The sequence below is a fragment of the Meleagris gallopavo genome, chromosome 5 (genome assembly GCF_905368555.1).
Source record: "Meleagris gallopavo chromosome 5, MGAL_WU_HG_1.1, whole genome shotgun sequence".
NCBI classification, from domain to species: domain Eukaryota; kingdom Metazoa; phylum Chordata; class Aves; order Galliformes; family Phasianidae; genus Meleagris; species Meleagris gallopavo.
Window position 1 is genome coordinate 25,676,962 of NC_139408.1, and position 25,145 is coordinate 25,702,106.

General features: G+C 38.6%; 1 protein-coding gene across 5 annotated transcripts in view; it reads left to right on the plus strand.

Moving 5' to 3' along the window:
- The window catches only part of MIDEAS (mitotic deacetylase associated SANT domain protein), an 82,438-nt gene that overhangs the window by 9,808 nt on the left and 47,485 nt on the right, over window positions 1–25,145 (plus strand). For all 5 annotated transcript variants that reach the window (XR_014883523.1, XR_014883524.1, XR_014883525.1 and 2 more), the window contains exon 2: window positions 20,166–21,852. Coding sequence is in view for 1 of the 5 variants with exons in the window: in XM_085224867.1 (XP_085080993.1) it covers window positions 20,401–21,852 (1,452 nt within the window). In the remaining 4 variants the exon portion in view is untranslated. The remainder of the gene's footprint in view (window positions 1–20,165; window positions 21,853–25,145) is intronic.

The window sequence follows — 25,145 nt, forward strand, 5'->3', positions numbered from 1 at the left end:
TCAGTACACCCTGGTTAAAAGGCTGGTTTTCTGTTCCCTGAGAGACTCTTAGTCCCTTTACGCATGTTACAGAAATCTGCAATGTGGAACTGAGACTTCTGGATTCGTCTCTGAAAGTGAAGCACCAATTTCTGTATGGAGCAGACTGAGTAGAGTTTCCCTAGCCAGATTACTCACACAGCTTTAAATCAGGCTGTCAGTGAACAGAGCTGTTACGTCCATGGTTCTGTGTGCTTAGGTGATTTGTGTGGCTCCTATGCTGAGGTTTTTTTCTTGTTTCTCAGTTGTGTGACCTTGGCAGCGTCATCAAAAATGCAAAAGATAGAAGAAACGGAAGAGGTTGATCAACTTGGTCTTTTGGTGCTTTGTTCTGGGATGTTTTTCACAGATTATTTTAAACTTATCAGCTGCTGTGTTGGGTTTTCATTGCTGCAATCAACAGAACTCAGTTTTGCTGTGTGTTTAAATAGTATTCTCAAGAAAGCTGTTGTTTCTACATGACTTGATTTATGAGAGAAAAGCACCGTTTGGAGGTGGAATGGTATTCTGTGTTTAGAGACAGCTATAACTGAGTTACTGTAAGTGACAGAATTTGCTTTGGAAAATTGTTCTAGTTGAAGTATGGAATGCCTGACTGTTTTCAAATAGTCGCCTGCACCGTACAGTTTAGATGCATGGAGGAAATGTGAAAACCTATTGCCATCTTCAGTTACTCAACTAGTTTATTTTTGGGAGCTGATGAATTGGCAGGACATAGTGACCCTGTGTGAAGGGGAGAAGTGACTTTGACTGCAGGAAGCTTGGTGAATATTTTATCAAGTTCCTTGCTACTACATCACTGTGACAGCTTTAATGGAGAATTTAACTCTTTGCTTTCCCACTGGGTATTTTTGTGTGGTGTTGATAATTTTCATGAAAATGTGATACCACTCTGCAAACAAGAAACTACGTAACGCACAACAGCATATTTAAAGCATATTTGAAGACTGGTAGGCTATCTTGTTTTGAAAAAGGGGAGGAAAAAAACCTTCCCTTTTAGGAGTTTAGGTGGTAGACTGCTATTTTGTAACTCCTTACTATTGTTAAATCCTTCCTGGGGAATAGCTGGAGTTTGAAATTGGTCCTGGGTACAAACCGCTGCGAAGTGGAAAAGACAGAGCTGTCTTGCACACAAGTACTATTGGACTGCAAACAGTAAGAGGAGTACTCATTATGCAGAAAAGCACAGTTGTATTTTGTATGACGTTGGTACAGCTATTTCACAGTGGCTATACAGACCACTGCAGACAGGATCAAATACTGACAGTAACAACTGTGAAGTGTTGCAGAAACGTTGCCCTTCCTATTATAAGTTCTCATCCCATGACTGACTTGCACAGAGCTATTACCTCTTAGCGTAAAACATAAGAAAGACTATGAGCAGGAAAGCTTCCTTGTGGTGTGCTCCTCCTAGCTGTGCTACTGCTGCAGTCCTTGCAGGGAGGACTGATACAAGGCCACATGGAGTATATTTTGGACAAACGTTGGATTTCTTCTGGCCTTTAGTATTCTGTGCTGTTATGCTGTCAGACATTCTCAACTGTGCCATCAGTCTAACTGAAAATTTCTTTATTATTTGAAGTAAGTTACTTGAAAGTGCATTGTGGATGGCGTTACTTGCAGGTGTCTTAATGAATGCAGCTTTAACTTTTCGTTACTCTTAATCACTCCATCTCCATCTATGTCATCTCTTTGCTCATACAACTCACTGTGGCCTCACAGCAGCATTTCAGATTTTCTTGCAAATGCTGAATTTTGAGAACAGATGACTTAGCAATCATTTTGATGGGGAAGAACCACCGATTTAATTTTTCTGTGTTACTGCAGAAAATTTTTAGAAATGGCAGCTGCTGAAGAAATAAAGCAAAAGTTAATAGTTGGCCTGTTGTGTGGACTTCTGTAGGCTATTCTGCTTTAAAGCAATTATATGAACAATTTCTTTTAATAAGAAAGATCTGAAAAGTTCAACACAATGTACAGAATGATGTCAGCTTATCTGTTCAGCAACAGTTCTTTACTATTGCTAAATACAGTTGCTGGAAAAAACGTCTTCATTCTTAAAGGCAGTGATGATATTGTTTTGGGATGAGTTTTTTTCTAAAATGTTTGTTATGTATTTGAGTTAATTTTTCTTCTCCATATCCTCCATGCTATTTTTAAATTTAATTTTAAGAAACTGATAACTTACTCATTTGCACAGCACTTCAGTTGTTCCTAGATTTAGGAATAAAAGCTTTCTTTGTCACACTTAATTTTAAAAATATTTTTCAGCATATTTTTTTAATTATTTTGATCTATTTTCTCCCCTTTGTAGATCACTTTACATGAAAATTTGAATTATCACAAATAGCTTGTTAGTTAAATATAATTACATTTATATATTGTGTGTATGTATATATGTATATGAATGTATGTAGTTGCACTTTCGTATTGCTTAATAGCTTTTTCGATAGCTTAAATTTCTGGAAGTGAGAAGATCTATGAAGCCCTGGATGGTTCTCTTAGGTGAGCTTCATTCCCAAATGTAAATGAATGAGTGCTACAATTGCTATTTACTGCAAAGATTCTGTGAATAAGCTGAAGCCTGCATAACTTGATCAGATTGCTTGTGTAGTGCCTGTTTATTTAGGGGGACAATACATCATTATGAGAAAAAATACATGTAAGTAAACTTTATGAAGAATTACTTCCATTTAAACTGGTTCTTACCTGTATTATATGTAGTCATGAAATAAACGTATGGGTATATATGTTCAGTGTAGGTATAATATATATCCAAAGTAAACTAAAGCTAGTTAATGATCACAGATCCTTATTGTTGTGACTTCAAATAAAAAGTGCTTTGCAAGTAGCATAAGTAGCATGCCTTGGAAGTTGAGGACTGAAGCAGTAGAGAGAGATACTTTTTGTTGTTGTTTTTTCTTGAAGGTTGTGAGTAGTAGTGTGTGAGTAGTTAATCTGTGAAGAGCAAAACAAAATCATTCCCTTTCTGCAAAGTCTGAACAGTGTGTTGTAATGAGGCTCTTCTGTCTAATGTATTGTTCCAGCAAGCTTACTTCCTTTCTGATGCAGAAGTTGAAAAAACAATTCATTACTCATGGAAATGCAAAACAAGTAGTCATAATTAAGACCAAAATGAAATGATGGTATTCCAGGATGCCTCTGGACACAGGACTCCACGCTCTTGCTGCTGATTTCCGTCTGTCGCCTCGCTTGTCTTTGCAGGGTGTTTAGTGTCTGGCAGGGGCAGGTGGGGGACCCTAAATGGGTGGAAAGGGCCGTGCACGTCACAGCAGCCGCAGGTCGTGGCACGCCAGCAGCCTGCGAGGGCTGGGGGCTGCCAGGTGCCTGGTTCTGAGGGCAGCCTGTGCTTCCTGACCCCCGGGGCTCGTGGGTTCAGCTGCGGGGTGAACACAACTCCTTTCAGGGATACTGTTTCTTTAGGCTAGGGCTTGGGTTCTTGTTCAGCAGCTGATGCATTTCATGGGGAAACACAACGTCGAAAAAAGCATGCTTTTAGACTCCAAGTGGCTTTGGAGCAGCTGTACTACAGCTAAATAAATATAACCCGCTGTACAAGGAAATAACTTTTCTACCAGATATGTGCACAGATGGGTTGTAATCATACTGAGGCCAGCATTTGCCTCAACGAGGGAAGAAACTTGTCTGTGGAGGGCTATAAATGAAAGTTCATTCTTACCCTAGTTTTGCATCAGCAATTTGAGAACGCTACTCCGCAAGATGCCTAATAGGAATGAGATAAACATCTTAGGGAGTCTGAAAGATTGAAGGATCTAGGGAGAGACAAGCCATGAAGAAAGGGAGGACTGTGCGTTACAATTAATTAATCCACAGATGTACAGAAATGTATGGGAGCAATTATTTTACAGCGGTGTGAGTGAATCTGGACCAGAGGTGTATATACCAGAAGTACAAACAAAGCAGGATGTTAGCACGCTCAGAGAACGCAGGGGAGAATAGCCCTTATCTGTCAGGATGTGCACAGGGAAAGAACATTTTATCACCTCCAAAATACTGGAGTAATTTTGAATGTAAAAGATCTTTCAGAAGATGAAGATTTGGAAGAGATTTAGTCATTACAGATAGACTTCCTAACATATTTGGCATTAAATAGAGAAAGTATACAAAGCTAAAATTACAACAGGCTGCGCTTATAAGAGCCACTGTTGCAGACTGGATTTTTCGGAAAGGAATTACAATGCTGTGGTAGTGGATCTGGTATAAGATAATGCTAGTTTGTTGTGGTTTTTTTTCCCTTAATGAATACTTTAAATAAATATTCTTAATTATTTCAAAGATACTTCAGTGAAAAGGGAATTCTTACTGCTAATGGGATTCTATTTTGAAAATATAATGTCAAACTGAAAACAAACGTGAATTAAAACAATACCCTTCTGATCCTTAAAATAAATGAGTCGTATCTCCTGGCAGAAATGGTACCAGTGTCCAGAAGAGGCCACGTGATGGAGTTGCGTGCCTTAAAGACTAACGTGACTGAGTTGATGCATGTATTTGCAATTCTATGCCTTCCATTCTTTGGTGTTCTTTTTTTTTGTTATTATTTTTGAAGGCTTTATGCTTTTGCATGGGAAGGAAGTGGTAGTCAGTGTTTGGTTTTAATCATGGAGCTTTTTCCGCAGAGCCTCAGAAGGACAGCGCTGCTTTTGCTGAGATCTGTGCAACAGAACAGACTGCACCAGAACTCTGGCACAAGCTCTCTGCACTCCACAAGTCAGCCTTCCACAGCCCTTAGCAAGTTGGTCTCCAGTGATTATTCTTACAGTATGTTGATTTAATGCACAAAACTACTTCAGGGAATTGAAGCCAAAATTCTGGAATTAGAAAGCTTATCGTTTTTGAGTGTGTATCCAATTTGTCTGGATTTGTTTTTGGAGTAGGAAGGGAGTGTGTTAGTGTTATTTACAAATATACATCTCCTCTCACTCCTCTCCAGAATGATTGTGAAAATTCTTCCTAGGCAAGTTTAGTAAAGCAGCTAAATCTCTGTCAGTAGTAGAAATCATTGTAAGGATACCGAATAGCAAGAAAAAGAGTGGGTGGATATTCTTATGGAAGAGTTATTTATTTGCAATGAACAGGAAAAGAATGCTTTCGTATTCTGCTGATGAAAGTTTTACTACTGCAGGCAGTACTAGGCAAGCAAAATATCTTTAATGCTATGGATTTTATTTTAAACTATTCAACAACCACCAGAAGTGTTACTTTACTTGCTTAAGGTATAAAAAGCTTCAAAAGCTGGAATGTGGTAACAAATGTCCTTTTTTAACATTTTTTAACATTATATATGTTAAAAAAGATCTGCTTACTTTAGAATTTGACTAGGATGCTAGTGAAGTGACACTGGAAGTTGACCAACTGACAAATATTTTGTACTTTATTTTTTTCTCCCTGCTGCTGCTGTTAAAAACCCGCATATCTAAATCCAATGTCTAATGAATGTTATGGGGAGGTACGTGTATGAAAAATTAAAGTAGATTTTCAAGAATTCATAATAAATCTTTGAAGCTGTAAGCAGTCCCTACAATGATAGTGGAGAAATTTGGCACACTTTTCTTTCTGTAACGAGAAAATAAATGTTTGCTCCTCTTCAAAGGGCAAGTATTACATGTAAAAATAAAGTATATGTATTAACAGAAGTGGAAGGTATGGGAAAACTCTTTATTTCTTTAAAAGTTAGATGAGGAGCATAACTATAGTGTTGAATAACTTTTTCTTTAAGGATTGTAGCTGTCCAAATATGTCATATTGCATTTAGGTAAGATAGAATTAAATAAATACATGAGAGGAATTTAAACTTTGAGAATTTAATTAAAAATCACAGTAAATAGTTCTTGCAGGTGCATAATTGGATGATTCATGTCTTTTGAAACATTTGTCATACCATGATATCTTTATGGAAGCAGGTAGGTATATTTAACTGGATAGCATCTTCTAGAAAATGGACAGAATGTGCTGGGAATGTAAGTGCAGGGAGCAGTGCATCTGCAGGAACTAATGTGCTTGAAAAGAGGTATTTTATTCTTCCTCTTAATCATCTTCTCACTTCTCCCTGTATCCCTGTGATACAATAAGAGTGGAAACAAAGAGCTGTACTTGGTCTCTGTTTAAAATTGGAAGTAGTAAATTCTTCAGTTTTGAAAAAAGCCAGAAACTCTGGACCTCTGAAGCTGCTTCACAATGAGGGGGATTTTCTGCAGGTGCAGGCGGGAAGCTTTGTGCCAACTCAGGGACTCAGGGTTATGCATCTTGGAGGAGGTGAGCTCAAGATACCTGAAGAGTAGAAACTTTGTTGGCTGAAGCAAAGCTGTAAGTTTGCATGATCTTAGCCTGCTACACACAGAAATGATGTAAATTTAGAAGTCGCTCTGTCATCTGAACTTATTTTCCGGATGGTCTTAAAATATGCAGGTGGCTATGATTTTTTTTGTTATTTTTTTTTTTCTTTCTTTTATTCAGTTTTCTGGCTGACAGTACTTTGGTTAGTCCGATACAGCATGTTTCATCTGCAAGGGAAAATTCCATGCTGATTGTTCAAGATATGTAACAAAGAGTTACAAAGCCAAGAATATGAGTAGTGAGAGATTTAGGAGCAGAGTTGACATAACAGCTTAATCTACTGTAATAGGTGAATTTCATCACGCTTGTGTCCAAATTATTACGTGTTCTTTCTTTCTATGTAATGCTGCGTCTTAACATTCCTCATGCATAACTCTCAAGGCTTTTTATTTTAGTGAGCAGCTGCTATAAATACATAGCTTTTTATGGAAAGGGGAAAAACAAGACATACTTTCATCTCTGTTGTGTTCTGTTAAAACCCTCGCCCTTATTTTTTTCCTCCATGACACTTTATTATATTTCACAACTGAGTGCCTGTGAAAACACTGGTTTAGCTTTCTCCCTTCCATTTGCCAGAAGGCTGCTGTTTGTGCCTCGGAGCCCCTCAGCTCCTTGTGAGTTCTGGGCAGGCTGCCGCCATCTCAGCCATGCTCATTCTAAAAAAACACCATCAGTTGTGGTCTTAGCTTCCCCGGAGATGGGATTAACCAAAGCATTTGGAGAATGCAGGGGGGTGGGTGCTCACCTCCTCCAGGGTGCCCTCTGGACAGGGGCAATCCATATGTGTGAGCTTCCTGTGTGCCTAATTTGCTGCTTGTCTGTGGTGCCTCGGATGTGGTGGCTTTGGGAAAAGAAGAAACTTCTATCCCCTTGAAGTGGTTATTGGGAATGAGGTTGTGAAGACAGGATTATGTGTGTCATTTAATTATTAAAACTGTGGCCTTATAGGGTTTGAGGATAAATAGTAAATGTAGATATTAAAAAAAAAAGATTAAAAAATGTATTAAAGATAAATTATTCATGGCATAAATCAGTTTATTCCCTTCTTTCTTCATTTTAACTTTTTGCTGTATGCAGGGAAGAGATGTGATGTGGTTATTCAGCACTGTTACCTAATCCCTAGACAAAATTATTCTTAATGTCATGCTTGCACCTGAATAGTCTGCCCAGTATTCCTTCATTGCTGCATGTGAGTCCTAGGCACTAATATGGCCAAGACTGTTGTATCATTGTGCATATATGGCTTATAGGTAGCAACTCTATTAAAAGCTGGAAAAATATTCTCAGATCCACAGTAAACCTGCATTGACTGCTATGTTCTTGAATGTATTGTTAAGCATGGCATTTCGTAGTATCTCGTGGGCAGACTGAAATGGAAATAGAAGTTTCAGGCAAGTTTCTTTTACCTTTTAGCCAACCTAGGAATGGGATTTCAGGCTGAATAAGAAACTAGAGATCATTAGAAGGCATCCTGAGCTGCGGTCCCTATTCTGTCATAGACCTCTTCAGACAAACCATTTCTTAGCCCCTCTCTGATTTTTGTCCTCTTCTATAAAAAGGGAATAATTGCAGTTCCCTCCCTTACTGAGGCGTTGCCAGAGTAAGTATGTTAAAGATATATGATGCTATTATTCTGTGGTTATGGGGCCATGCACCTGCAAAAATAGAAAATGCTGTAATCCAATTTCTGTACTACAGCACAAAAAATGAAGCCACGGATAATAAGAGGGAGTATACTTGGTTATTGTTATCGTAAAAAAAAAAATAATAATAATAATTAAAAAAAAAAAAGCTACAATCTCACCAATCCAATTATGTTCGCAGAAATGGCAGTCTTTTCCCTGCAGAGGTTGTGAACTGCACAAAGGCACTGCAGAGCACTGCATCTGCACTCAGGGTTGGTTAGAGATCTCTGGTATGATGCTGCCATAAATGCTGTTAGAGTTTTCCACAGATAAGGGTGAGTGAACCTTTATGTACTTTAGAAAACACTAATTTTCTGTCAAAATAGCTTTAATATAGACATGGAGATGTGGAAAGTTCTAGGGGATGTATTAATTGGTAGTGTTCTATACTTTTTTTTCCTAGATTTTAGTGCATGTGTTCAAAATGAAGACACTTTATCTGACATCTTGTGGATGTAGTCTTTAGTTGCACTGTGTGAAGGATTAAACAGAGGATGGAATGAAAATCAGGGAATTCCAGAAGAATAATCTCTTAAAATCATAGAATGGTTTGGGTTGGAAGGGACCCAAAGGATCATGTAGTTCCAACCCCCTGCTATAGGCAAGGACACCTCCCTCTAGACCAGGTTGCACAAAGCCCCATCCAGCCTGGCCTTGAACACCTCCAGGGAGAGAGGTCTTGTTGGCTACATTTGTACTCTTTAGTGCAAAGCTAGTCACACACAGAGACAACTCTGTGTTTACCTACTAAACATACAGAATGTTGCACATTAGGTATGGGATGAGGTTGTATGATTGGTGTTAATCTATTGCTTTAGTGGTTGCAAAGTGTTATGTAAACATTAAGTGATCCAATAACAGCAAGTGTTGTTTGTGTGTAAGTTCCTCTCACTACTTTCCACAAACTAAAGTTTTATTCAGTGTAAAATCTGGTAGAATGTTTTTCTGCCTCAGTTGGTTCATGGATCCCAAATGCTTTTCCAACAGGGAAAACAAACAAGTTTGTTTCTGTGTAACAAATGCCAGCCTGCTGGCAGAAGGCTGGACATTCTTTCTTGTTGTTTGGAGACCTGTTCAAAATAGTAAAGTCATCAGAAGCTGTGGGATGTAAGTTGCACTAGTGATCTGTTTGAGATGAGTATTATCCTGCTGGTGAAAAAAAGCCAAATGTGTTATGATCAGAAAGGAACATTGATCTCAGAATTTCTTTTTTCTTCGGTGTAGGATAGGTTGATTGAATCCATACACTTTAAGAATCAGTTAGTTAGCCTTTTGTTGTTGCTGTTCTAAAATTTATTATTATTATTTTTAAATACTTAGCGATTTATTTTGGAATGGGCAACAGCTTAGAACTGATCCTCTTATCTGCTTTTCCACTAAGATGGTGTGTGTCATTTATGGTCTGTTTTTTCACAAGTATAAAGGACTAAACAGTTGGTTTTATTGGCAGTCATATCCTCAGCAAATACAGTTTGTAAAGCATAATATTGAGTGAATGACCAAGAATATTATAACTTCAGTTAGAATGTATTTCTAGAGTGTACTATATACATGTAGAAGGCAATGTAAATGCATGTTATACTTCTGACCTGCTTAACTCTCACAGAATTGCATGTGCAGGTGGGTAAACTGAAAAGCTTTTGTTTTTTATTTTGTGTTTAATTTAATCGTGACTTTAATTTTGTCTTTTACTAATAATTGAGTTTTTTGCTGAATTTAAAATAGCTTGGCAATGATTCTTGGTAAAGGACACTTTTTCCTGTGCTATTTTTGAACAATTTTTTTCCATGTTGGTTATAAAGTACAGGGCAGGTCATTTTGTTTCAACTAAGGTTGTAGAGCTGCTACTTTCAGGAAGTTTCTGACTTTGCTCTGAGTAAGTTTGAGGCTGGTGTCACTTGTGCCCGGTTGTCAAAGTGCTTCACAGCACAGGTTTGGTCAGGAACACGATAGGAATGGATGAAGCTTACTTTGGATTTAATCCAGTATTGGTGCCAACCATCTGTTCTTCTTTCCTCCACTGAAATCCCTTGCGGTAAATGGAGGAGAGTCTGGACAGGTAACTGGCAGGGAGCTCTGAATGCAGGGGCCTGAAGGATGCTCTGATTCTTCAAATAAGGAAGACAAAATCAGAGTGTTTTCCAGGCCCCTCATTCTTTAAAGTTCTGTGTTATATTTATTCATGTCTTTCATTACTCCTACCTCTACTACTAACTAATGTTCATTTGCTTAGCTGCATAGTTGATCAAGAATTTAGTGTAACAAATCAGCACAATAAGAAGATTCTCTTATAGTCAGCAGTGACAAGACTTCTTAAAATACATTATTTTAGAAATCTGAAGTCTATCTCTGCTATTAGTAGTTTTGTAAAAGATTAGCTCAGTCAGTTCTGGCATCTGTTTGGCTGCAAAAGTGGGTGCGGACAAACTGTGAGCAGCACTGTTCCAGATTAGGTAAGTCTATTTCTGGGCAGAGTAAGACAGAGAGAGGCATATCACAAAAGAACAACTGTGTGTTAATATTTGTGTGAGCTTTTTGTCTTCATATTTTTGTCTTCCTCTCTCTTTGATTATCACTATGCTGTTGCATCATGTCTCAAATTACACTTAAGTTTTTTTGTGGAAGAATCACTGTCTGGTGTATTAGCAGGTACTGTTAAAGATAATATCACTTTTGTGATCTCAAAATACTTAACGGATATCAAGGTGTTGGGTTTCAGGTATTATTCTCATTACAAAGTCTTGAAAGAATTGGTGAAGCACCCAAACTCTATACTGGCCCACCTAGATATCTGTCTGGCTTTGTGTTGGAGTGCTGGAGAGATCAAGATGGAAATAACTGAACCTGTAACAGTTTGTCTTGTTATGGCCTAATGCAGTCGCATGCATTTTCTACTCAGGGCAAAAGTGCAGAGAGATTTGTTCTGTCTCTGGGTTGTATCCATCCAGTTCTGCAGCTGGTGTGTTTGTGGTGAGAGAGGCATGTAGAGAGAAGGATGCACTGTGGCTGTCAGCTGTGTGAGAGCAAGCAGTTTTTGGCTCTTGCTATTCTGACTTTGGAGCCTTCTGTAATTCCTCTATGTTGGATTGAGTATTGCTCTCTTTGTTGCTAGTAACTGCCTTCCCTGACAGCTCCAAACAAAAAAAGCTTAAAATAGCTATCTAAGAGCTTACAATTAGAAGAACAATTAACCCGTTTCCAGTGGGAAAGCATAGGACATTCATGTAACTTTACAAAGACTGGAAGCAGTGGTTTATATTCCTTAATTGCTCTTTCTGCTCTCTAAGGCTGCTTGAAGTATTTTAGATCATGGTATTTGTCATGATGATGGATTATAATTAATATTCCAAACTTCAGTTCAGTTTATAAACATTAACTAATTTTAGAATGTACTCTGTATTTATTTTGTTAAAGTGTAATTCTGCACTGTGTTTTAAAGCCATTTGTAAAGAAGGGCTTTCCTGCATTTTTATTTACAAAAGGGTTTATATAGCTGTCTCTTTCTGATAGCTCTCTCTGAGAACTGCATGTCATTACAATGCAAGATGACAGCTAAGAGTCTGCTGCAAATCATGGATCTTTTAGTTTTCTCAAGGTGAGCATTGGGCAAAATTTCAGTTATTTTGGAAATACCAGCCGAACTTCTGCTTGTATAGATTAAACTGAGAAACTAATTTGTATTCAGTGTAATTCCTTTTCAAGAGCTGCTAGAAACAACATTGTCAATTCGTTTAAAAATAGATCAGATTCTTTTTTTTTTCCCCTTCATAGTTTAAGTTTTATGTCTATTAACTTTTAGAACTCTGCTGTGTTTCTTTAATAGCTGTCTTTCCTCATCCATGTGATTTTGTTCTGGTGGAGCTGTCTGTGTATGCCAGTAAGGACAAAATAATAATCAGCTTTTAATAGATATTTTCTTTGTAATGATTTTTGTATCTTTTTCATCTTCTTAAAACAAAACTAAGTGGAAAATCACAGAGATTGAAAAACAATCCTCCAAGACTTGTGCTGAGCTTATAGCTTGAACTGAGAAGGGCAACCCAAACCACGGGTTATTTTTGTCAGGTTCCTTGAAGATGCACAACTCCCTCCTAATATAACTGTTATCTGAAAATTTCCTTTTGAGACACATCCATGGTGCTTCAAAACCTCTTAATTAAAATCAATTACATTCTTCTCTGTAACATACTGTGTAGTCGAACACATCAATACGCTTAGATAGAGAGTGGAAAATTATGTCCTTATGTGTAAGTGGTAGGCCAAAATTTAATCAGAATGTGAACTTTAGGACCATTCGAACATAAAGGAAAGGCTGCTCAATTAAATAACGTTCCTGAGAACTTGTTTTCACTGCCTCTCCAAATCTCTGCCATGCTTTAGTGCAATAGGCTAGAATATTTTACTTCAGTAGGATTTGTATTTCTCCTTGGTTTGGTATAGTTAGTACCTTCTTCTTAAATGTGTGTATTTTTCCCAAATAATGTGGCAGTTATACATTTTGCATTGTTTCGCTCGCTGTAATTAGCTTATGATGCTGTGCGTCTGGGATGGTGTAAATAGCATCAGCAGTTCATCACATAAGATGGAGTAATACCTGCTACCTGATCTTCCTTCAGCACATCCATTCTCTCCTCTGCTTCACGTCACAAAGCTAATGGATTTCACTTCTGAATGCCTGCTGACTGATTTAATACATATTCATCAGTTCCCAGCCTCTGATAACGGGGAAGTGGAAATACTAGCAAAGTCATCCTAACTGTGCTGTGCCAGAGGAAGTCAGTCACAGCTTCCGCCTTTCTCTGCAATAGAAATGGACCGATTACATGAAAATTTGCATTGTCCTTAGAAGGCTTCAGCATGTCTATTCATTTGGGCATGTTTGTGCTAGTCCCAGGCAGACACCTTCAAGCAATGGTGAAAGTTCTCGAGCTCCCTGGGTTATTTTTTTCCTTTTTGTTATGGCCTGTCTGTGAAGCCATTTTCCTTTGATCCCTTAGTCCCAGTTAAGGGCAAGCTGTAAAGCATTCATTTTTTTGCTATACTGTGCTGTTTGAACAAGCAAGCCTTCCCATTTCCCACGGCATTATTATATAAGAGACTATTATTTTAGTCTCTTATCAGGAAGGATGGAGTAATTGATACTTGGCTTATTGTTGTCATCTTTTAAACTGGAGACTGTTCAATTGGTTGGTTTTTCTTGTTCACTTTGAGCTTCAGTTGCTGCTCTTCTGTGGTGCTAGACTCCTGGAAAACATGCCTTTCACTATAGAGACAGGCTTTCTAGTCATCTGTGGAAAATGCCCTACCGTATAAAGCACACTGAAGGGGACATTAAACCATCTTTCTCCATTTACCTTTTAGGCTTTCTTGAACTAGCTGTTTTGTTACTCAGTTGCTTTCAGCCTTCTCCTCCCTGTATCTATCAGGTAGATTGCTATGATTTGCTGTATTGAGTTTACAAGCAAAGTCTATTTTCTACTCTCCCTTGTTCCCTCCTAGGGCAATCTGCAGGAAAGCTGTGCTGTTACCCTTCCAGCTGAAGGTGTCTGAAGGTGGTGAGTGGGAGGCTGCAAACAATCTGTAGGAATTCTGATGCTGCTGTCTGAAAGAAAATGTGACAAAGTACATGTGTGGGAGAGGCTTCTGAGAGAGAGCTTGAAGCTGTTTTCATATGCATAGGACATGGACAAGCTGTGCAAAAGCTTTGCAAATCCTCTACCAAACACAAAAACTGTCCCATATTTTCATCACTTCCTTGGTTCTTACCCAAGACTGTTGCAATCTCTGGCAGTTTGATAGAGGCCAATTTGCGTTCGCTGGAAAAATTTCTTGTTTGTGATATGCCATAAATCTCCAGTCATTTAAAAACATTAAAAACCAACCAACCAAAACAAAACAAAAAAACAAACAGAAACAAAACCCAGTCACTGAATTATCTCTGTCCTGCTATTGCACTGGAGGAATTCAATTTTCTTTGCCTTTACTGGGTGAATGTAAGTAGCTCATCCTATTTTTACCTTTCTTATCCTTCTTGGTTTGGAGGGGGACTGATAACTAGTATTCTATATTTTGTTCTTGATCTTTTTTTGTCCTTGTTTGTTGCATGATCTTAGAAGTAAGTTCCTTCCCCTCTGTTCCTCACTGGTAAAATGTGCGTTATGATTTTTACCTGTTTAATAAATACTGGATTTGATTATATGATGAGCAAGTTCAAGGGGAACTGCTAGATTGCTCTCTCAGGACACTGGCTAGCTTGCTACATTTGACTTAAATGCAACAGTTATTCTTGGAATCTGTTAATTAACATTAAGTAATTGAGCTTTCTAAGGGGAGATCAGTAATTTGAGTTCCTGGCAGCAGGAGGGTTTTGTTTAGGGGAAATGATCTAATTGCTCTAATTCAACAGATTCCCTGCAAGGATCTGACAGCACTGTTGTGAGTAAGGCTGAAAATGTACATTAGCTAACACTTGTGAACATTTTTTGTTTATCACATTAAAAAAATAGATGATTGAAATACTTAAAAGCTAGAATTGTAGTGGTGAAACAAAATGTTTTCTACAATTCATTATAATTTTCTGCTTCCTTAGCTTTTTCAAGGTTTGAGGTGAAATCGAAGTCTTTCCAAAATCGTTTCTACCATTCTCTGTCAGAAAATATTGCCTGCAAACAATGCCAAAAGACGTTAGGAATCTGCACAATATGAACTTGCTTATCATGCCAAGTGTAGGGGGTGTGGCAGATAACTGAGCAAAGCACAGGACTGCACAGCCCTCAACAGATGGATTGAAGAGTAGTGTTTAATGTTAGGTCAGTGTGTGAGGTCACAAATTTGGTATGTGAAATTGTGAAGTATGTTTGCACTTAATGGAAGACAGCATGTAAGGAAAGAGAGGAAGTAACGATGGGAGGTCATTACGTAAACAGGCAAAAAGTGATAAATGGAGATGTAAAGGAAGACTTGTTATAAAAATGATGACATTGGGACGTTTTCAGCGCGTCCATCAAATCAAAAAACCTCTTAATGTTAATTTAAGAAAAATACATGAAATTAAAAAGTTTTTGTAAGAAGCTCTCCAGCTAGGGATAAATAATGATTGCATGGTTGCAGTGAGTAGGATGTCTAAACAATTCTTCAGAAGCCGCTTTCTGTTAAGTGAAATCTATTAATGGCACCTCAGGGCTGTTGCTTGCCTAGTGTGTGGCTCTGAATGCCTCGGTCCTGCACTCCTCAGATCTGTGTGTCTTGAAATTATTTAATTGAGAGCAGCATCTTGCATGTTGGCAGAAACCTCTTCAATCCCATTATGTATTTAAATCTTCCAGATGACGTTTCCTAAACTGGAGACAGATTTTATATGCTTTATTGTCTTCTTTAATAGGGCTCAAGAGCAGAGAAATTTTAGCTAAAAATGCTAACTCTTAACTTCTCTCAGTAATGTGGCACAGGTAACTTACTGTATGTTCTTTCATTCCATGAAATACTGCATCAGCATCCATTGAATATGTTTATCTAATTCTTGTTAATCTAGAAGAAAAAGCTGAACAACGCACATGTGCACGCACACACACACACAAACAAAACAAAAAAACCAACCAACCTTAGAAATCTAAAAATATCTACAGTACTAAAGGAGGTGACAACCTCCAGTTGGCATTTTTCTGAAAAGAAGTTGGAAGTTGTTCTTACGTGCCAGGAATTCAGGAATTCCTGGAAGTGAAAGTGACAGTGTGTACTAAATTTTAGAGTTATTAAAACTAAGAGTACTGATGTTAGGTTTTGCTTTTTCTCTGTGCAGTGTAAAAGCAATGCAGAGTATCATAACACCTCAGTATATCTGGAGAAAAGACACATTATCTTCTGGGAATTATGGTATCAGAACTGGCACTGTGCCTTGTTTGAAGGTAAGAACTCATCAGAGATTCACTGCTCCAAAGCACACTTAAGCCTGGAAGTGTGTTGTCACTTTGCTACTTCAGTATGACTCGTGCTGAAATTAGAGTAAAATAAAATCTCAGAGCAGGTAATTGGTTGGGATGATGATAATGTGAGCTCATCCCTTGAACTCAGGGAGGGAAGCCTGCTTAGTCATAGAGCTAGCTGTGCTCAGCCAATGAAGCTGCCAAGTGTGAGCTTTCCTGCAGAATAGTCATGCTGCAGCTTGAACATCTTTTCAGCTTAAACTATGGACTATTATTATTAAGATGACCTACGAGAAATCATAAAAGCTAATGTTGTAATATTTTATCATCAAACACTAAATGCACTAAGTCCCTTCCTCTTGGAGACCTGTCAGTTACAATTTCTTCATTTTTGCACATAGTTGGGAGAGTTGGAATTTTCACTGTCTTTTGTTTAAAGTGTCTGCAACACTTCTCCTCTCTAGGAGTGCAATTTTCGCTATCTTGGTTTTTGTACTGCTGTAACTACAGTTCTTCAGTCATTACAATCTTCTAAAGTGACAAGGTAACTTTTGTAAGAGGCACACCGTATTTTTTAGAAACCTCTTGTGCTCCTTTAGGTTATCTCTGTTCTTTTTTTTTTTTTTTTTTTTTTTTGAGAACTATGTGTCCTGATACTTTTTCTACATCTCTTTCCTAAGTAACAGTAATTCTAAATTAGCCTGAGCTAGGCTCTATAATACCTATGGCTTCCTATATAGTAGTGGAGTATCCACAGCAAATGGAGGCTTGGAGAGCCTCATAAATGCAATACCTTCTAACAATGGAGACCTCTGTTGCTAAAGGTCTTCTGGATAGTTTTGAAGGTGATGGTTGCAAACTTCAGCCATTTCTATTAAGATGAGCATCAGGGGTGTGGTGTGTAGTTTGGTTGGTTGCTTGCTTTGTTTTGTTTCTTTTTTAAGAGTTAAAAATAAGTGTTGAAGTTGTATGCCAGCTTTTGGGTAGTTATCTTTGTATTCTTCCTCAAAGAGTAGAAAATGTGTTTCAGCAGATCTTCTAAATGTTGTGTTACAGACTTAAATTTGAGCTAGTGGTATTGTTCTGATATACACACAAAAAAATGATGTTGTTTCTATCATAATTATGTGATTGATCAATACAAAAGCACACAGACATCAGTGGATGGAAAACTGGTATAAGATCGTTTGGTTTGAGGGGAAAATACTTTGTAATAATCTCAGAAAGTAAGATAATATAAACTACTATTACAGTCATTAATCAGGTACTGGGATTAAGTTGTTAGCTCTGGTAAATTTCTAGCAGTGCTACAAAAAGCAAAGAGAGAGAGTAACATTAACACTCCTGGGAGGCATATACCAACATTTTCACCTCTATGTTTTTGCTATCATGCAACCAGTTTCCTGTTGTGGAGTATTTTTTTCTTCCCATAGTGACATTTTGAAGTGGGATTTCATCAAATAAGTTTTCACTCACTGATGTACTAATTACAATTTAAAGATTTTTTTTCCCATCTCACATGTCCATAATTTCTCCTAGAGTTATTTTAGTCTTGTTGAAAGAGGACTGGAAAATGAGCTGAGAAGTTGTGCTTAGAAAAGGAAGGAGCGCTCTGGCTCTGTGATATGTGATGGCAGAGGTCCATGGTTTGTAGCCAGGGTGAAGGGGGAGGGAGTGGAGGGAACAGCTATGTAACAGACTGAGGAAGTGAGTCACTTCGCTGTGAAACACAGGCCTATGGTTCCACTAGATCTGGAGCCAAGCCTGGCCTCCAAGGTGGAAGTTACGTAAGTTAATTTAAACCCTTTGTCTTTTCCTCCTCATCACACTACCAACTCTGCCATAGTGCTAAAACCTGCACTGTAGCCATATCCGGTTAGAGGAAACTCAAGTCACAGGACTTTAGTGTGCTGTATACTTCTGTTTTATTGTTTTTCATTTTATATAGAAAGACTAAAGGATTTATTTCAGGTTTTGGTGCAATGTGTGTGTTAATCTCAGCAGCTTTGTCCACATTTGTGAAATTCAAGGAGTTTTTATAAGAAGTAACCTTGTTCTTTCTTGAAAGTTCCTTTTGAGTACATACAGTACAAGTAGGAAAACTGCCTTGTCATATAAAGAAAGAAGAAATTTCTCCTGCAGTCGACCCCCAAATTGCGTATTTGTTTCTAAAACACTTTGTGACTCTGGAATGAAGCGTACTATTTCAATAATAGGTATTAGTGAATTTGCAAACCTGTTTTCATCAGTCAAGAAGAATGTTTCTCTTTGATGCTTTCATGTCTCTGAGATTTAGGGCCATTTAGTTGATACCTACAAATGGTGCTTTACTGAAGGTTTTCCCCATAATTCTTGATGACCATCTCAGCTCAGGTGGGAAAGTCCCAAATGTTTTGCAGAATCCCTGAAGAAGTACAGAGCTATAATTGTTGTTCATGCCTGTGCCTCTGATGCCTGAGAATTAAGTCCATTCATCAAAGGAAACTCAATTTTATGGCAAAAAGAATGCAATAAATATCTTAATATCTTAAATCCATCTTAAAATATCTTACAATCTACCAGAATTATATTGGCACAATCTGGCTTGAAGCGTAAATCAAAAACAGATAGTAATAGAGACTTGCCTATCATTATTTGCTTGTTACTGGTTTAACAATTTCACTAAATGTAAAACTAATTATCTTAAAAGGCTATAGGTGTCCTAATAGAAATACTTATATATGTACTGTATATATATGTTAGGCATAAATCCTTAGGCTTTTAAAGCCTAAATTTGTGGGTACCTTTTTTTTATTTTCCTCAGGAAAAAGAAGACTGGAATTGTCCTAGGCTTCGTGATCCAGAAAGACTTTCTCTGTTAAGTTTGTAGCTTTACATCAAAATGTTTGCTGGTGTTCAGGACTAATTGTAATGATCTGCCTGAACTGCTTTGCCCTGAGTGTGACCTGAGCTAGAGTAGCTGCTTTCAGCTGTTGAAAAGAGCAATCTGAAAGGTTGAGCAGGCCCTTTTCTGCAGCATGTAGATGCCTGATAGGCAGTTCTAGGTTGGAAAGTGTTGTGGTTTGTCTTGTCCGACAGGCAGCTCAGCACCACACAGCTATTTGCTCACTCTCCCCAGGTGGGATGGGAAAGAATCAGAAAGGTAAAAGTGGAAGAATTTGTGGGCTGAGATAAAGATAGTCTGCTAGGTAAAGTAAAAAAAAAACCAGGTGCACAAGCAAAACAAAGCAAGGAATCCATTCACTACTTCCCATCTGCAGGCAAATGTTCACCCACTCCCAGGAAACAAGGGCTCATCACGTGTGTTACTTTATTGGGAAGACAAACATCACTGTGAATGTTCTCTCCTCCCCCCTTCTTTTCCCCAGTAGTTATTGTTGAGCACAATGCCATGTTGTATGAAAAATCCCTCTAGTCAGTTTGAGGCTGTGCCCCCTCCTTGGCTTCCTGTTTCCCCCAGCTTTCTCTGTGGTACGTCAGCATGAGAAGTAGAGAAATCCTTGGCTCTCTGTGTAAGCACTACTCTGCAACAACTGAAACATCAGTGTGCTATCACCACTGTTTTCACCAAAAACCCAAAACACAGCATCATACAAACAATTAACTTTACCCCAGCCAAAACCGTGACAGAAAGCAACTATAATGCTGGGGAGTTAGTAGGGGATGATGGGCTGCTGCCTGGTTCTTTTCTTCAAAATATTCACTGGAGCATCTTGCTGTGTGTTTGGCTGCAGCCTTAGTGTGTGTGTGTGTTTGAATGTCTTTGGGAAATGTGACCTGACACATTATTTTTCTCTTTGGTGAGTCATGAGGTTTTTGTTTTGTTTTGCTTTGTGTTTTTGAGTTCAGATTATCCAGGCTAATTGTCCAGATGAGAGTTTAAGAGAAAAGCATTCAGAGCTTGATTAGTCAGAAGTCTGTGTGCAATTGGGTATTGCATCATGCAAATATGATATCTATTTTGTAAAACTTAGTTGTTTTACATTCTCTTAGCAAGTCATATCTATTATTTCTTACATACACTGTCCTGATCTTTGTTTCCGTCAGAAACAGGACAGATATGCACATAACTGCTTATTGTATGACTGTTTATATTCTAGTTGTCTGTTGATGATTCATTGTAATTGCTTCTCTATTTCAGGACCTACAACTAAGTGGACCCTACTGACCTGTGAACAACGAAGGATAACAGTGAAAAGAAGTGTGAGAAGCACACAAAGAAAAAGGAAGTGGAGGCACTTTCATTGGGACTTCTTTCCTGCCCTTTATTACTAATACTGAATGGAAAAGAGAGATTTATGTGCCTTTTCTCCCCCAGTCTCAGGGATGGGTGTATTATAAATACGGTGTGTGCAGTTGGAAGAATAGACTGAATCATGAATCTTCAGGCTCAGCAAAAGTCTTCAACCAAAAGGACTGGGAAACGAATGACTTATTTTAATGAGCAAGATATAACTGTGTCATCAAAAGAGCCACAGCAGCAGCTTAAAGAAGGACAGTATTATGGTCATGGAGGGAATATTCCAGCCTCCCAAACTATGGAAATTCCTCACACAGCAGGATTAACGAGTGCCCCCAGCAATGTTGCTTTGATGAACTCGGTTTACAGTCAAGATAGGGGAGAATCAATGATGATGTCCCAGACAGTAACAGCTGTCAAATGGCAGAATTCTCTAATGGGAAACAGGTTGCCAGAGAGAGGTGATGCCCACTGGCAATCTCCATCTGCAATGTGGAACCACAGTATGGTTTTTGGAAGCAATCCAAAAGGACCCCATGCCAATGCAGGTGCCCCAGGCTTCTATGGTCACCCAGAAGCCCTTAAAAGAAATCAAGAGAAAGGAGTATTTGTGTCTCAGATGGATTTGTATGAAGATGCAGTTCAACAAATGATGTCCCAGAAGGCTCAGCTGGAGCAGCAAGCTCTGGTTAGACAGCAAGCACAAATGAATTCCTTTCATCAGATGCAGAAACAGCAGCAGCAGAATCAAAGTCTGCCATTACAGCCTTTTCAGCTTGCATTTGGTCACCAAGGCCAGAAGCAAGGACTTCCTGAATTATTGCATGTCTTTCAAGAAGCCCCAGCTTCTTCCACTCCAGCGTTTACTGCTCAACAAAAACAGCAAGCTCTTCCGCAGCTACAACTGTTTGAAAATTTCTATCCTCAGCAGCAGCAACAGGCTGCCACACAAGCCTTTGGTCTACAGCAAACTACTTCCATAGCACAGCCTCATGTTGCAGCTGCAGCACCTCAGCATCACATGATGGCGCACCAGTTTCAGCAAACGGAGAGGAACCAGGAACTATTCAAGGCTCTAACAGAGCAGAACCAACAGACTGTTCTACCTCAGACCCAGATTCCTTTTCCAAGAAGATCACGGAGACTCTCCAAAGAAGGCGTCCTGATGACATCTACTGGAGAAGTGTTGGCTTCCAAGCAGGCAGAAGAACAATCTGGCAATTTATTTCTCCATCACTGGCAAGCGCATCAGCAAGAGGTCCCATTACAGCAGCCGGTTGAATCACTGACCCATAACAAAAGTAGCTATTCACATCCCAAGAGAATGGATCAGGGGCAGAAGGATGTCCTAGCCAACAGTGAACCATGCCAGGTGGAAACAGACAGGCACACCATCGCTCAGAATGGCAGAGATGCGGAGAAACAGACATTAGCAGCAGAAGAAAACACTTCAAGAACTAATGACTTTCAGGGTGTTAGAGGTGGTGTAATCCAAAGTACACGAAGGAGACGGCGTGTTTCTCAAGAAGCCAATTTGCTAACTTTGGCCCAAAAAGCTGTTGAGCTGGCTTCTCTCCAGAACGTCAAGGTAAAGCATACGTCCTAGCCAGTGTAGTATGAGGACTGTTTTGGACAACAAAATAGGGCTGAAATGTAAAGGAATTTATGTACTATGCAGGATCAGATTGTCTCTTGATGCAAGAAGCGCTGTAGTGCAGTAGGGGCAGCTCTTCACTAATTATACTTCACTAATACTGAATGAGATTTTAGTTCAGTACTTCAAAAACAAAAAAAGTTTTCTGCTTAGTCTTCAAGCTGATCAGGAATTTAGGGTAACAAATATAAACAATTCACATATCTTTTGATCATTCTTCTCCTTTTATGTTAAGACTACTGCTTACCTGCTATTTTTCAGTTGTAGAGGTTGAGGTGTTTCTAAGTTGTGCTGGTTATAAAATCTTTTTTTTTTTTTTTCTTTTTTCTGTGAGAATGTCCAGCAGCAGCTGCTCAGATTGATAATCTGAGGACAAAGTCTGCATGTAGACTTTCTGTAGGACTTGAACAGGGAAGAAATTGTATTGAGTGACAAGGTAATTCTCTACTACTGTCCTTTTAGTGTCCCATCAGCCTAACTGTCCAGTATGCATACAGTTTGGCAAGATGGCAAGGCTCAGAATTAGCAGGAGAGACAAGTGGTAACATTTTTGTTGTTTGTTCATGAGGTGTGCTTTGCAGTTTTCTTTTGGGTGTGGTTAGACTAATCTTTCAATGAGTGCCTCTTATGAGAAGTTAAAATACACTTTTTTCTTTGGAAGCTTTGTTGCTAGGGAGTGATGAAGTACAACTGTTTGAGCATAAACTGCTTTACCTACAGGTTTGCTGCTCAAGCTGCTGACCAATCAGATAACAAAGGGAAGAAATTTTTTTTCCCCTTCTGTAGGTATTTTTTTTTTCCTAGTCTGCCTGTGGCTGTTTTTTTTCCAGTCTTTTCCTTAGAGGCATATGCTTCTTGAATAAAGGAACTGCAGTAAGAAACAGTGAGACGAGTATCCATAACCTAGTCCATCTCTTGTACAGCAACCAGTGTCTGTCACTGTCATGAATCCTTTTTCTCTCACACGGGTTGAACAAGCTGTTTACCAGATGTGATACAAACTGCAGTCTGATCAAACACTGGCAAGAGAAAACTTACTAAGAAGCTGGAAAAATGTCCTGACAGGTGAAACAAGAAGTTACTCACTTGAAGGCTTGTCTGCTTGTGTTTCGATTTATAACGCAAAGACCAGAGAAACATTTTGACAAATGCTCATTCGCTCCTTGTAGCAAACAAGCAGCTTGTTTGCTTCCATGGAGGCACTAGCTGAAGAGCTTTTTGTGTTTGGATCTCTTCAGGCTTCCAGGATGAGGTTTGGAAGGAGGTTAAAATTCTTACCCTGTGTCTGATAAACTTTGTCTCTAAAGAGATTGGATATCACATGAGAAAAAAAGAAAACATTTTGAAGAAAGTTGTCTTCTCTTACCAGTGTCTTTCTGATAGAAACAACTAAGAAGCCTTCCCTAGTACAGGTTATGCAAAGAGCGTATGATTAGGCTATAGGATTAAATTATTGATAAAAGAAGATATATTCATAATTTCAATTAGTTATTTGAACATTCCGGTGTAGTAGGTATATGTGAAAACATTATTTTAGACAGCAGTATTGAAATACATGTTCAGTGGCATAAATGATGCTTTGCACCAGATCTGCCCATCTATTCTGTCTGCCTCTTTAAGGTGTTTTTTTTGCTGCTTACAGATTGCAGTGAAATCTCAACTCTTAGTTTTCATCTTGAATATATCTGCTGTATTTGACATCTTTTAGAGATGACTTGAGGAGTATACATGGTCAATACCAAAATGACTGATGTGTTTCTGTGGATCCACTGAAAGACTCTAGGCCAGTAGTGCATCTGTCAGTATTTATGCAAGAGTCCAAATGAAAATGCAGCAAGTTGCACTTGCTGGAATTGTCCAGCAGCCCTCCTACTACCTCTTCTGTAATAGGGATTCTGAACTGGCTGAAAATCACTAGCAATTTGACAAATGATGGTCCTGTCCCTTGTCTGATGATTCCTTTTTGCCTACCTCCAAGCACAATCAAACTGTTTACAAAATTATTTAGTTTTATTCTGACTCCAAAATCAATTGTATCCCCTCCTAATAAACCGTAAGTGTGTGAGAAATCTCACTGCTGTGGAGCAAAGCATCTTGTTGGAGGCTGTCTGAGCTATTTATATTTATTTTTCAGTGGTGCCTTTTCTTTATCTCTTCTACTGTTCAGGTCTCCTCCCATCGCTTTTCCTTAGAAGTAGTCATCTCTCTTATCTTCAGAGAAGAGAGTGCTTTGCTGGTTACCTCCCAGACATGAAAATAAAAGGAGCACAGTTGACCCATCATAGAGCCAAAGCAATGTAACAGCTTCTGTGTGATTAGCTGCCATAATTTCCTCCTTGCAGTCAGGAAATAAGTTCATGTCTCTTGACTTGTAGAGATCAGTGTATATCACAGAGGAAGTATCTGAGGTTTTAGACTGGTCAGAACTGGTGCTTCTTCACATATCAGTATTACCATTACTTCTTTGTATTGTCATTAGCCTGTCAGGTACCTATGAAGTATTTACCAGAATGTTTGTAATAGTGATAGCTATGCAAGGAGGAAAAAAAAAACAGTCATCTGGTAAGAATGAGACCTTTATCTGCAGCAGTGTCAAAAAAAAACTGTGTTTTCCATCACGTTATAGTGTTAAACAGTGCAAGAGACCACTCTTAATGCTAATGCACAGATATCTACTGTTGATCTCACTGCTGAAAGAATACTTTGGAGGTATACCCGGTTAGTTAACTAGTCCTCAGTAATAATGTGATAATCAGCACAGATCTCCTTGATGAATGGAGACCCATATATAGCAGTATGAACCCGTGAGTTACTTTTTTGGGCATCTTTTTCCAGTAGATGACTTGTTTATCTCTTTTAAAAGATCTCTTTAAAAAAATTAGGCTACAAAAATTTGCAAGAGCCCCTTAATATCTATAAGTAGTGGTCTTGAGTGTCATATCTGTCAGCATGATGAATGTCCTTCAAATCCAAGATTGGTAACCTCTTGGGACAGTATGGGTATCAGTCAGCATTGTGGAGTGAAGGGAGATTCTCAAAGCTCACAGATTCCTTCTAAGCACAGTCTGTGCCAGTTGATGCCAAATGTGACTTATCAGTTCTATGTTTCATTGTCATGCAGCAGGGGATGATACCTCCAGTCTGTGAAGAAGCAGCCAAATTTTGAAACTGCAGGGCCGTTTATGGGATAAAACATACTGTGTTACTCTAATAAAATATCTTATAGA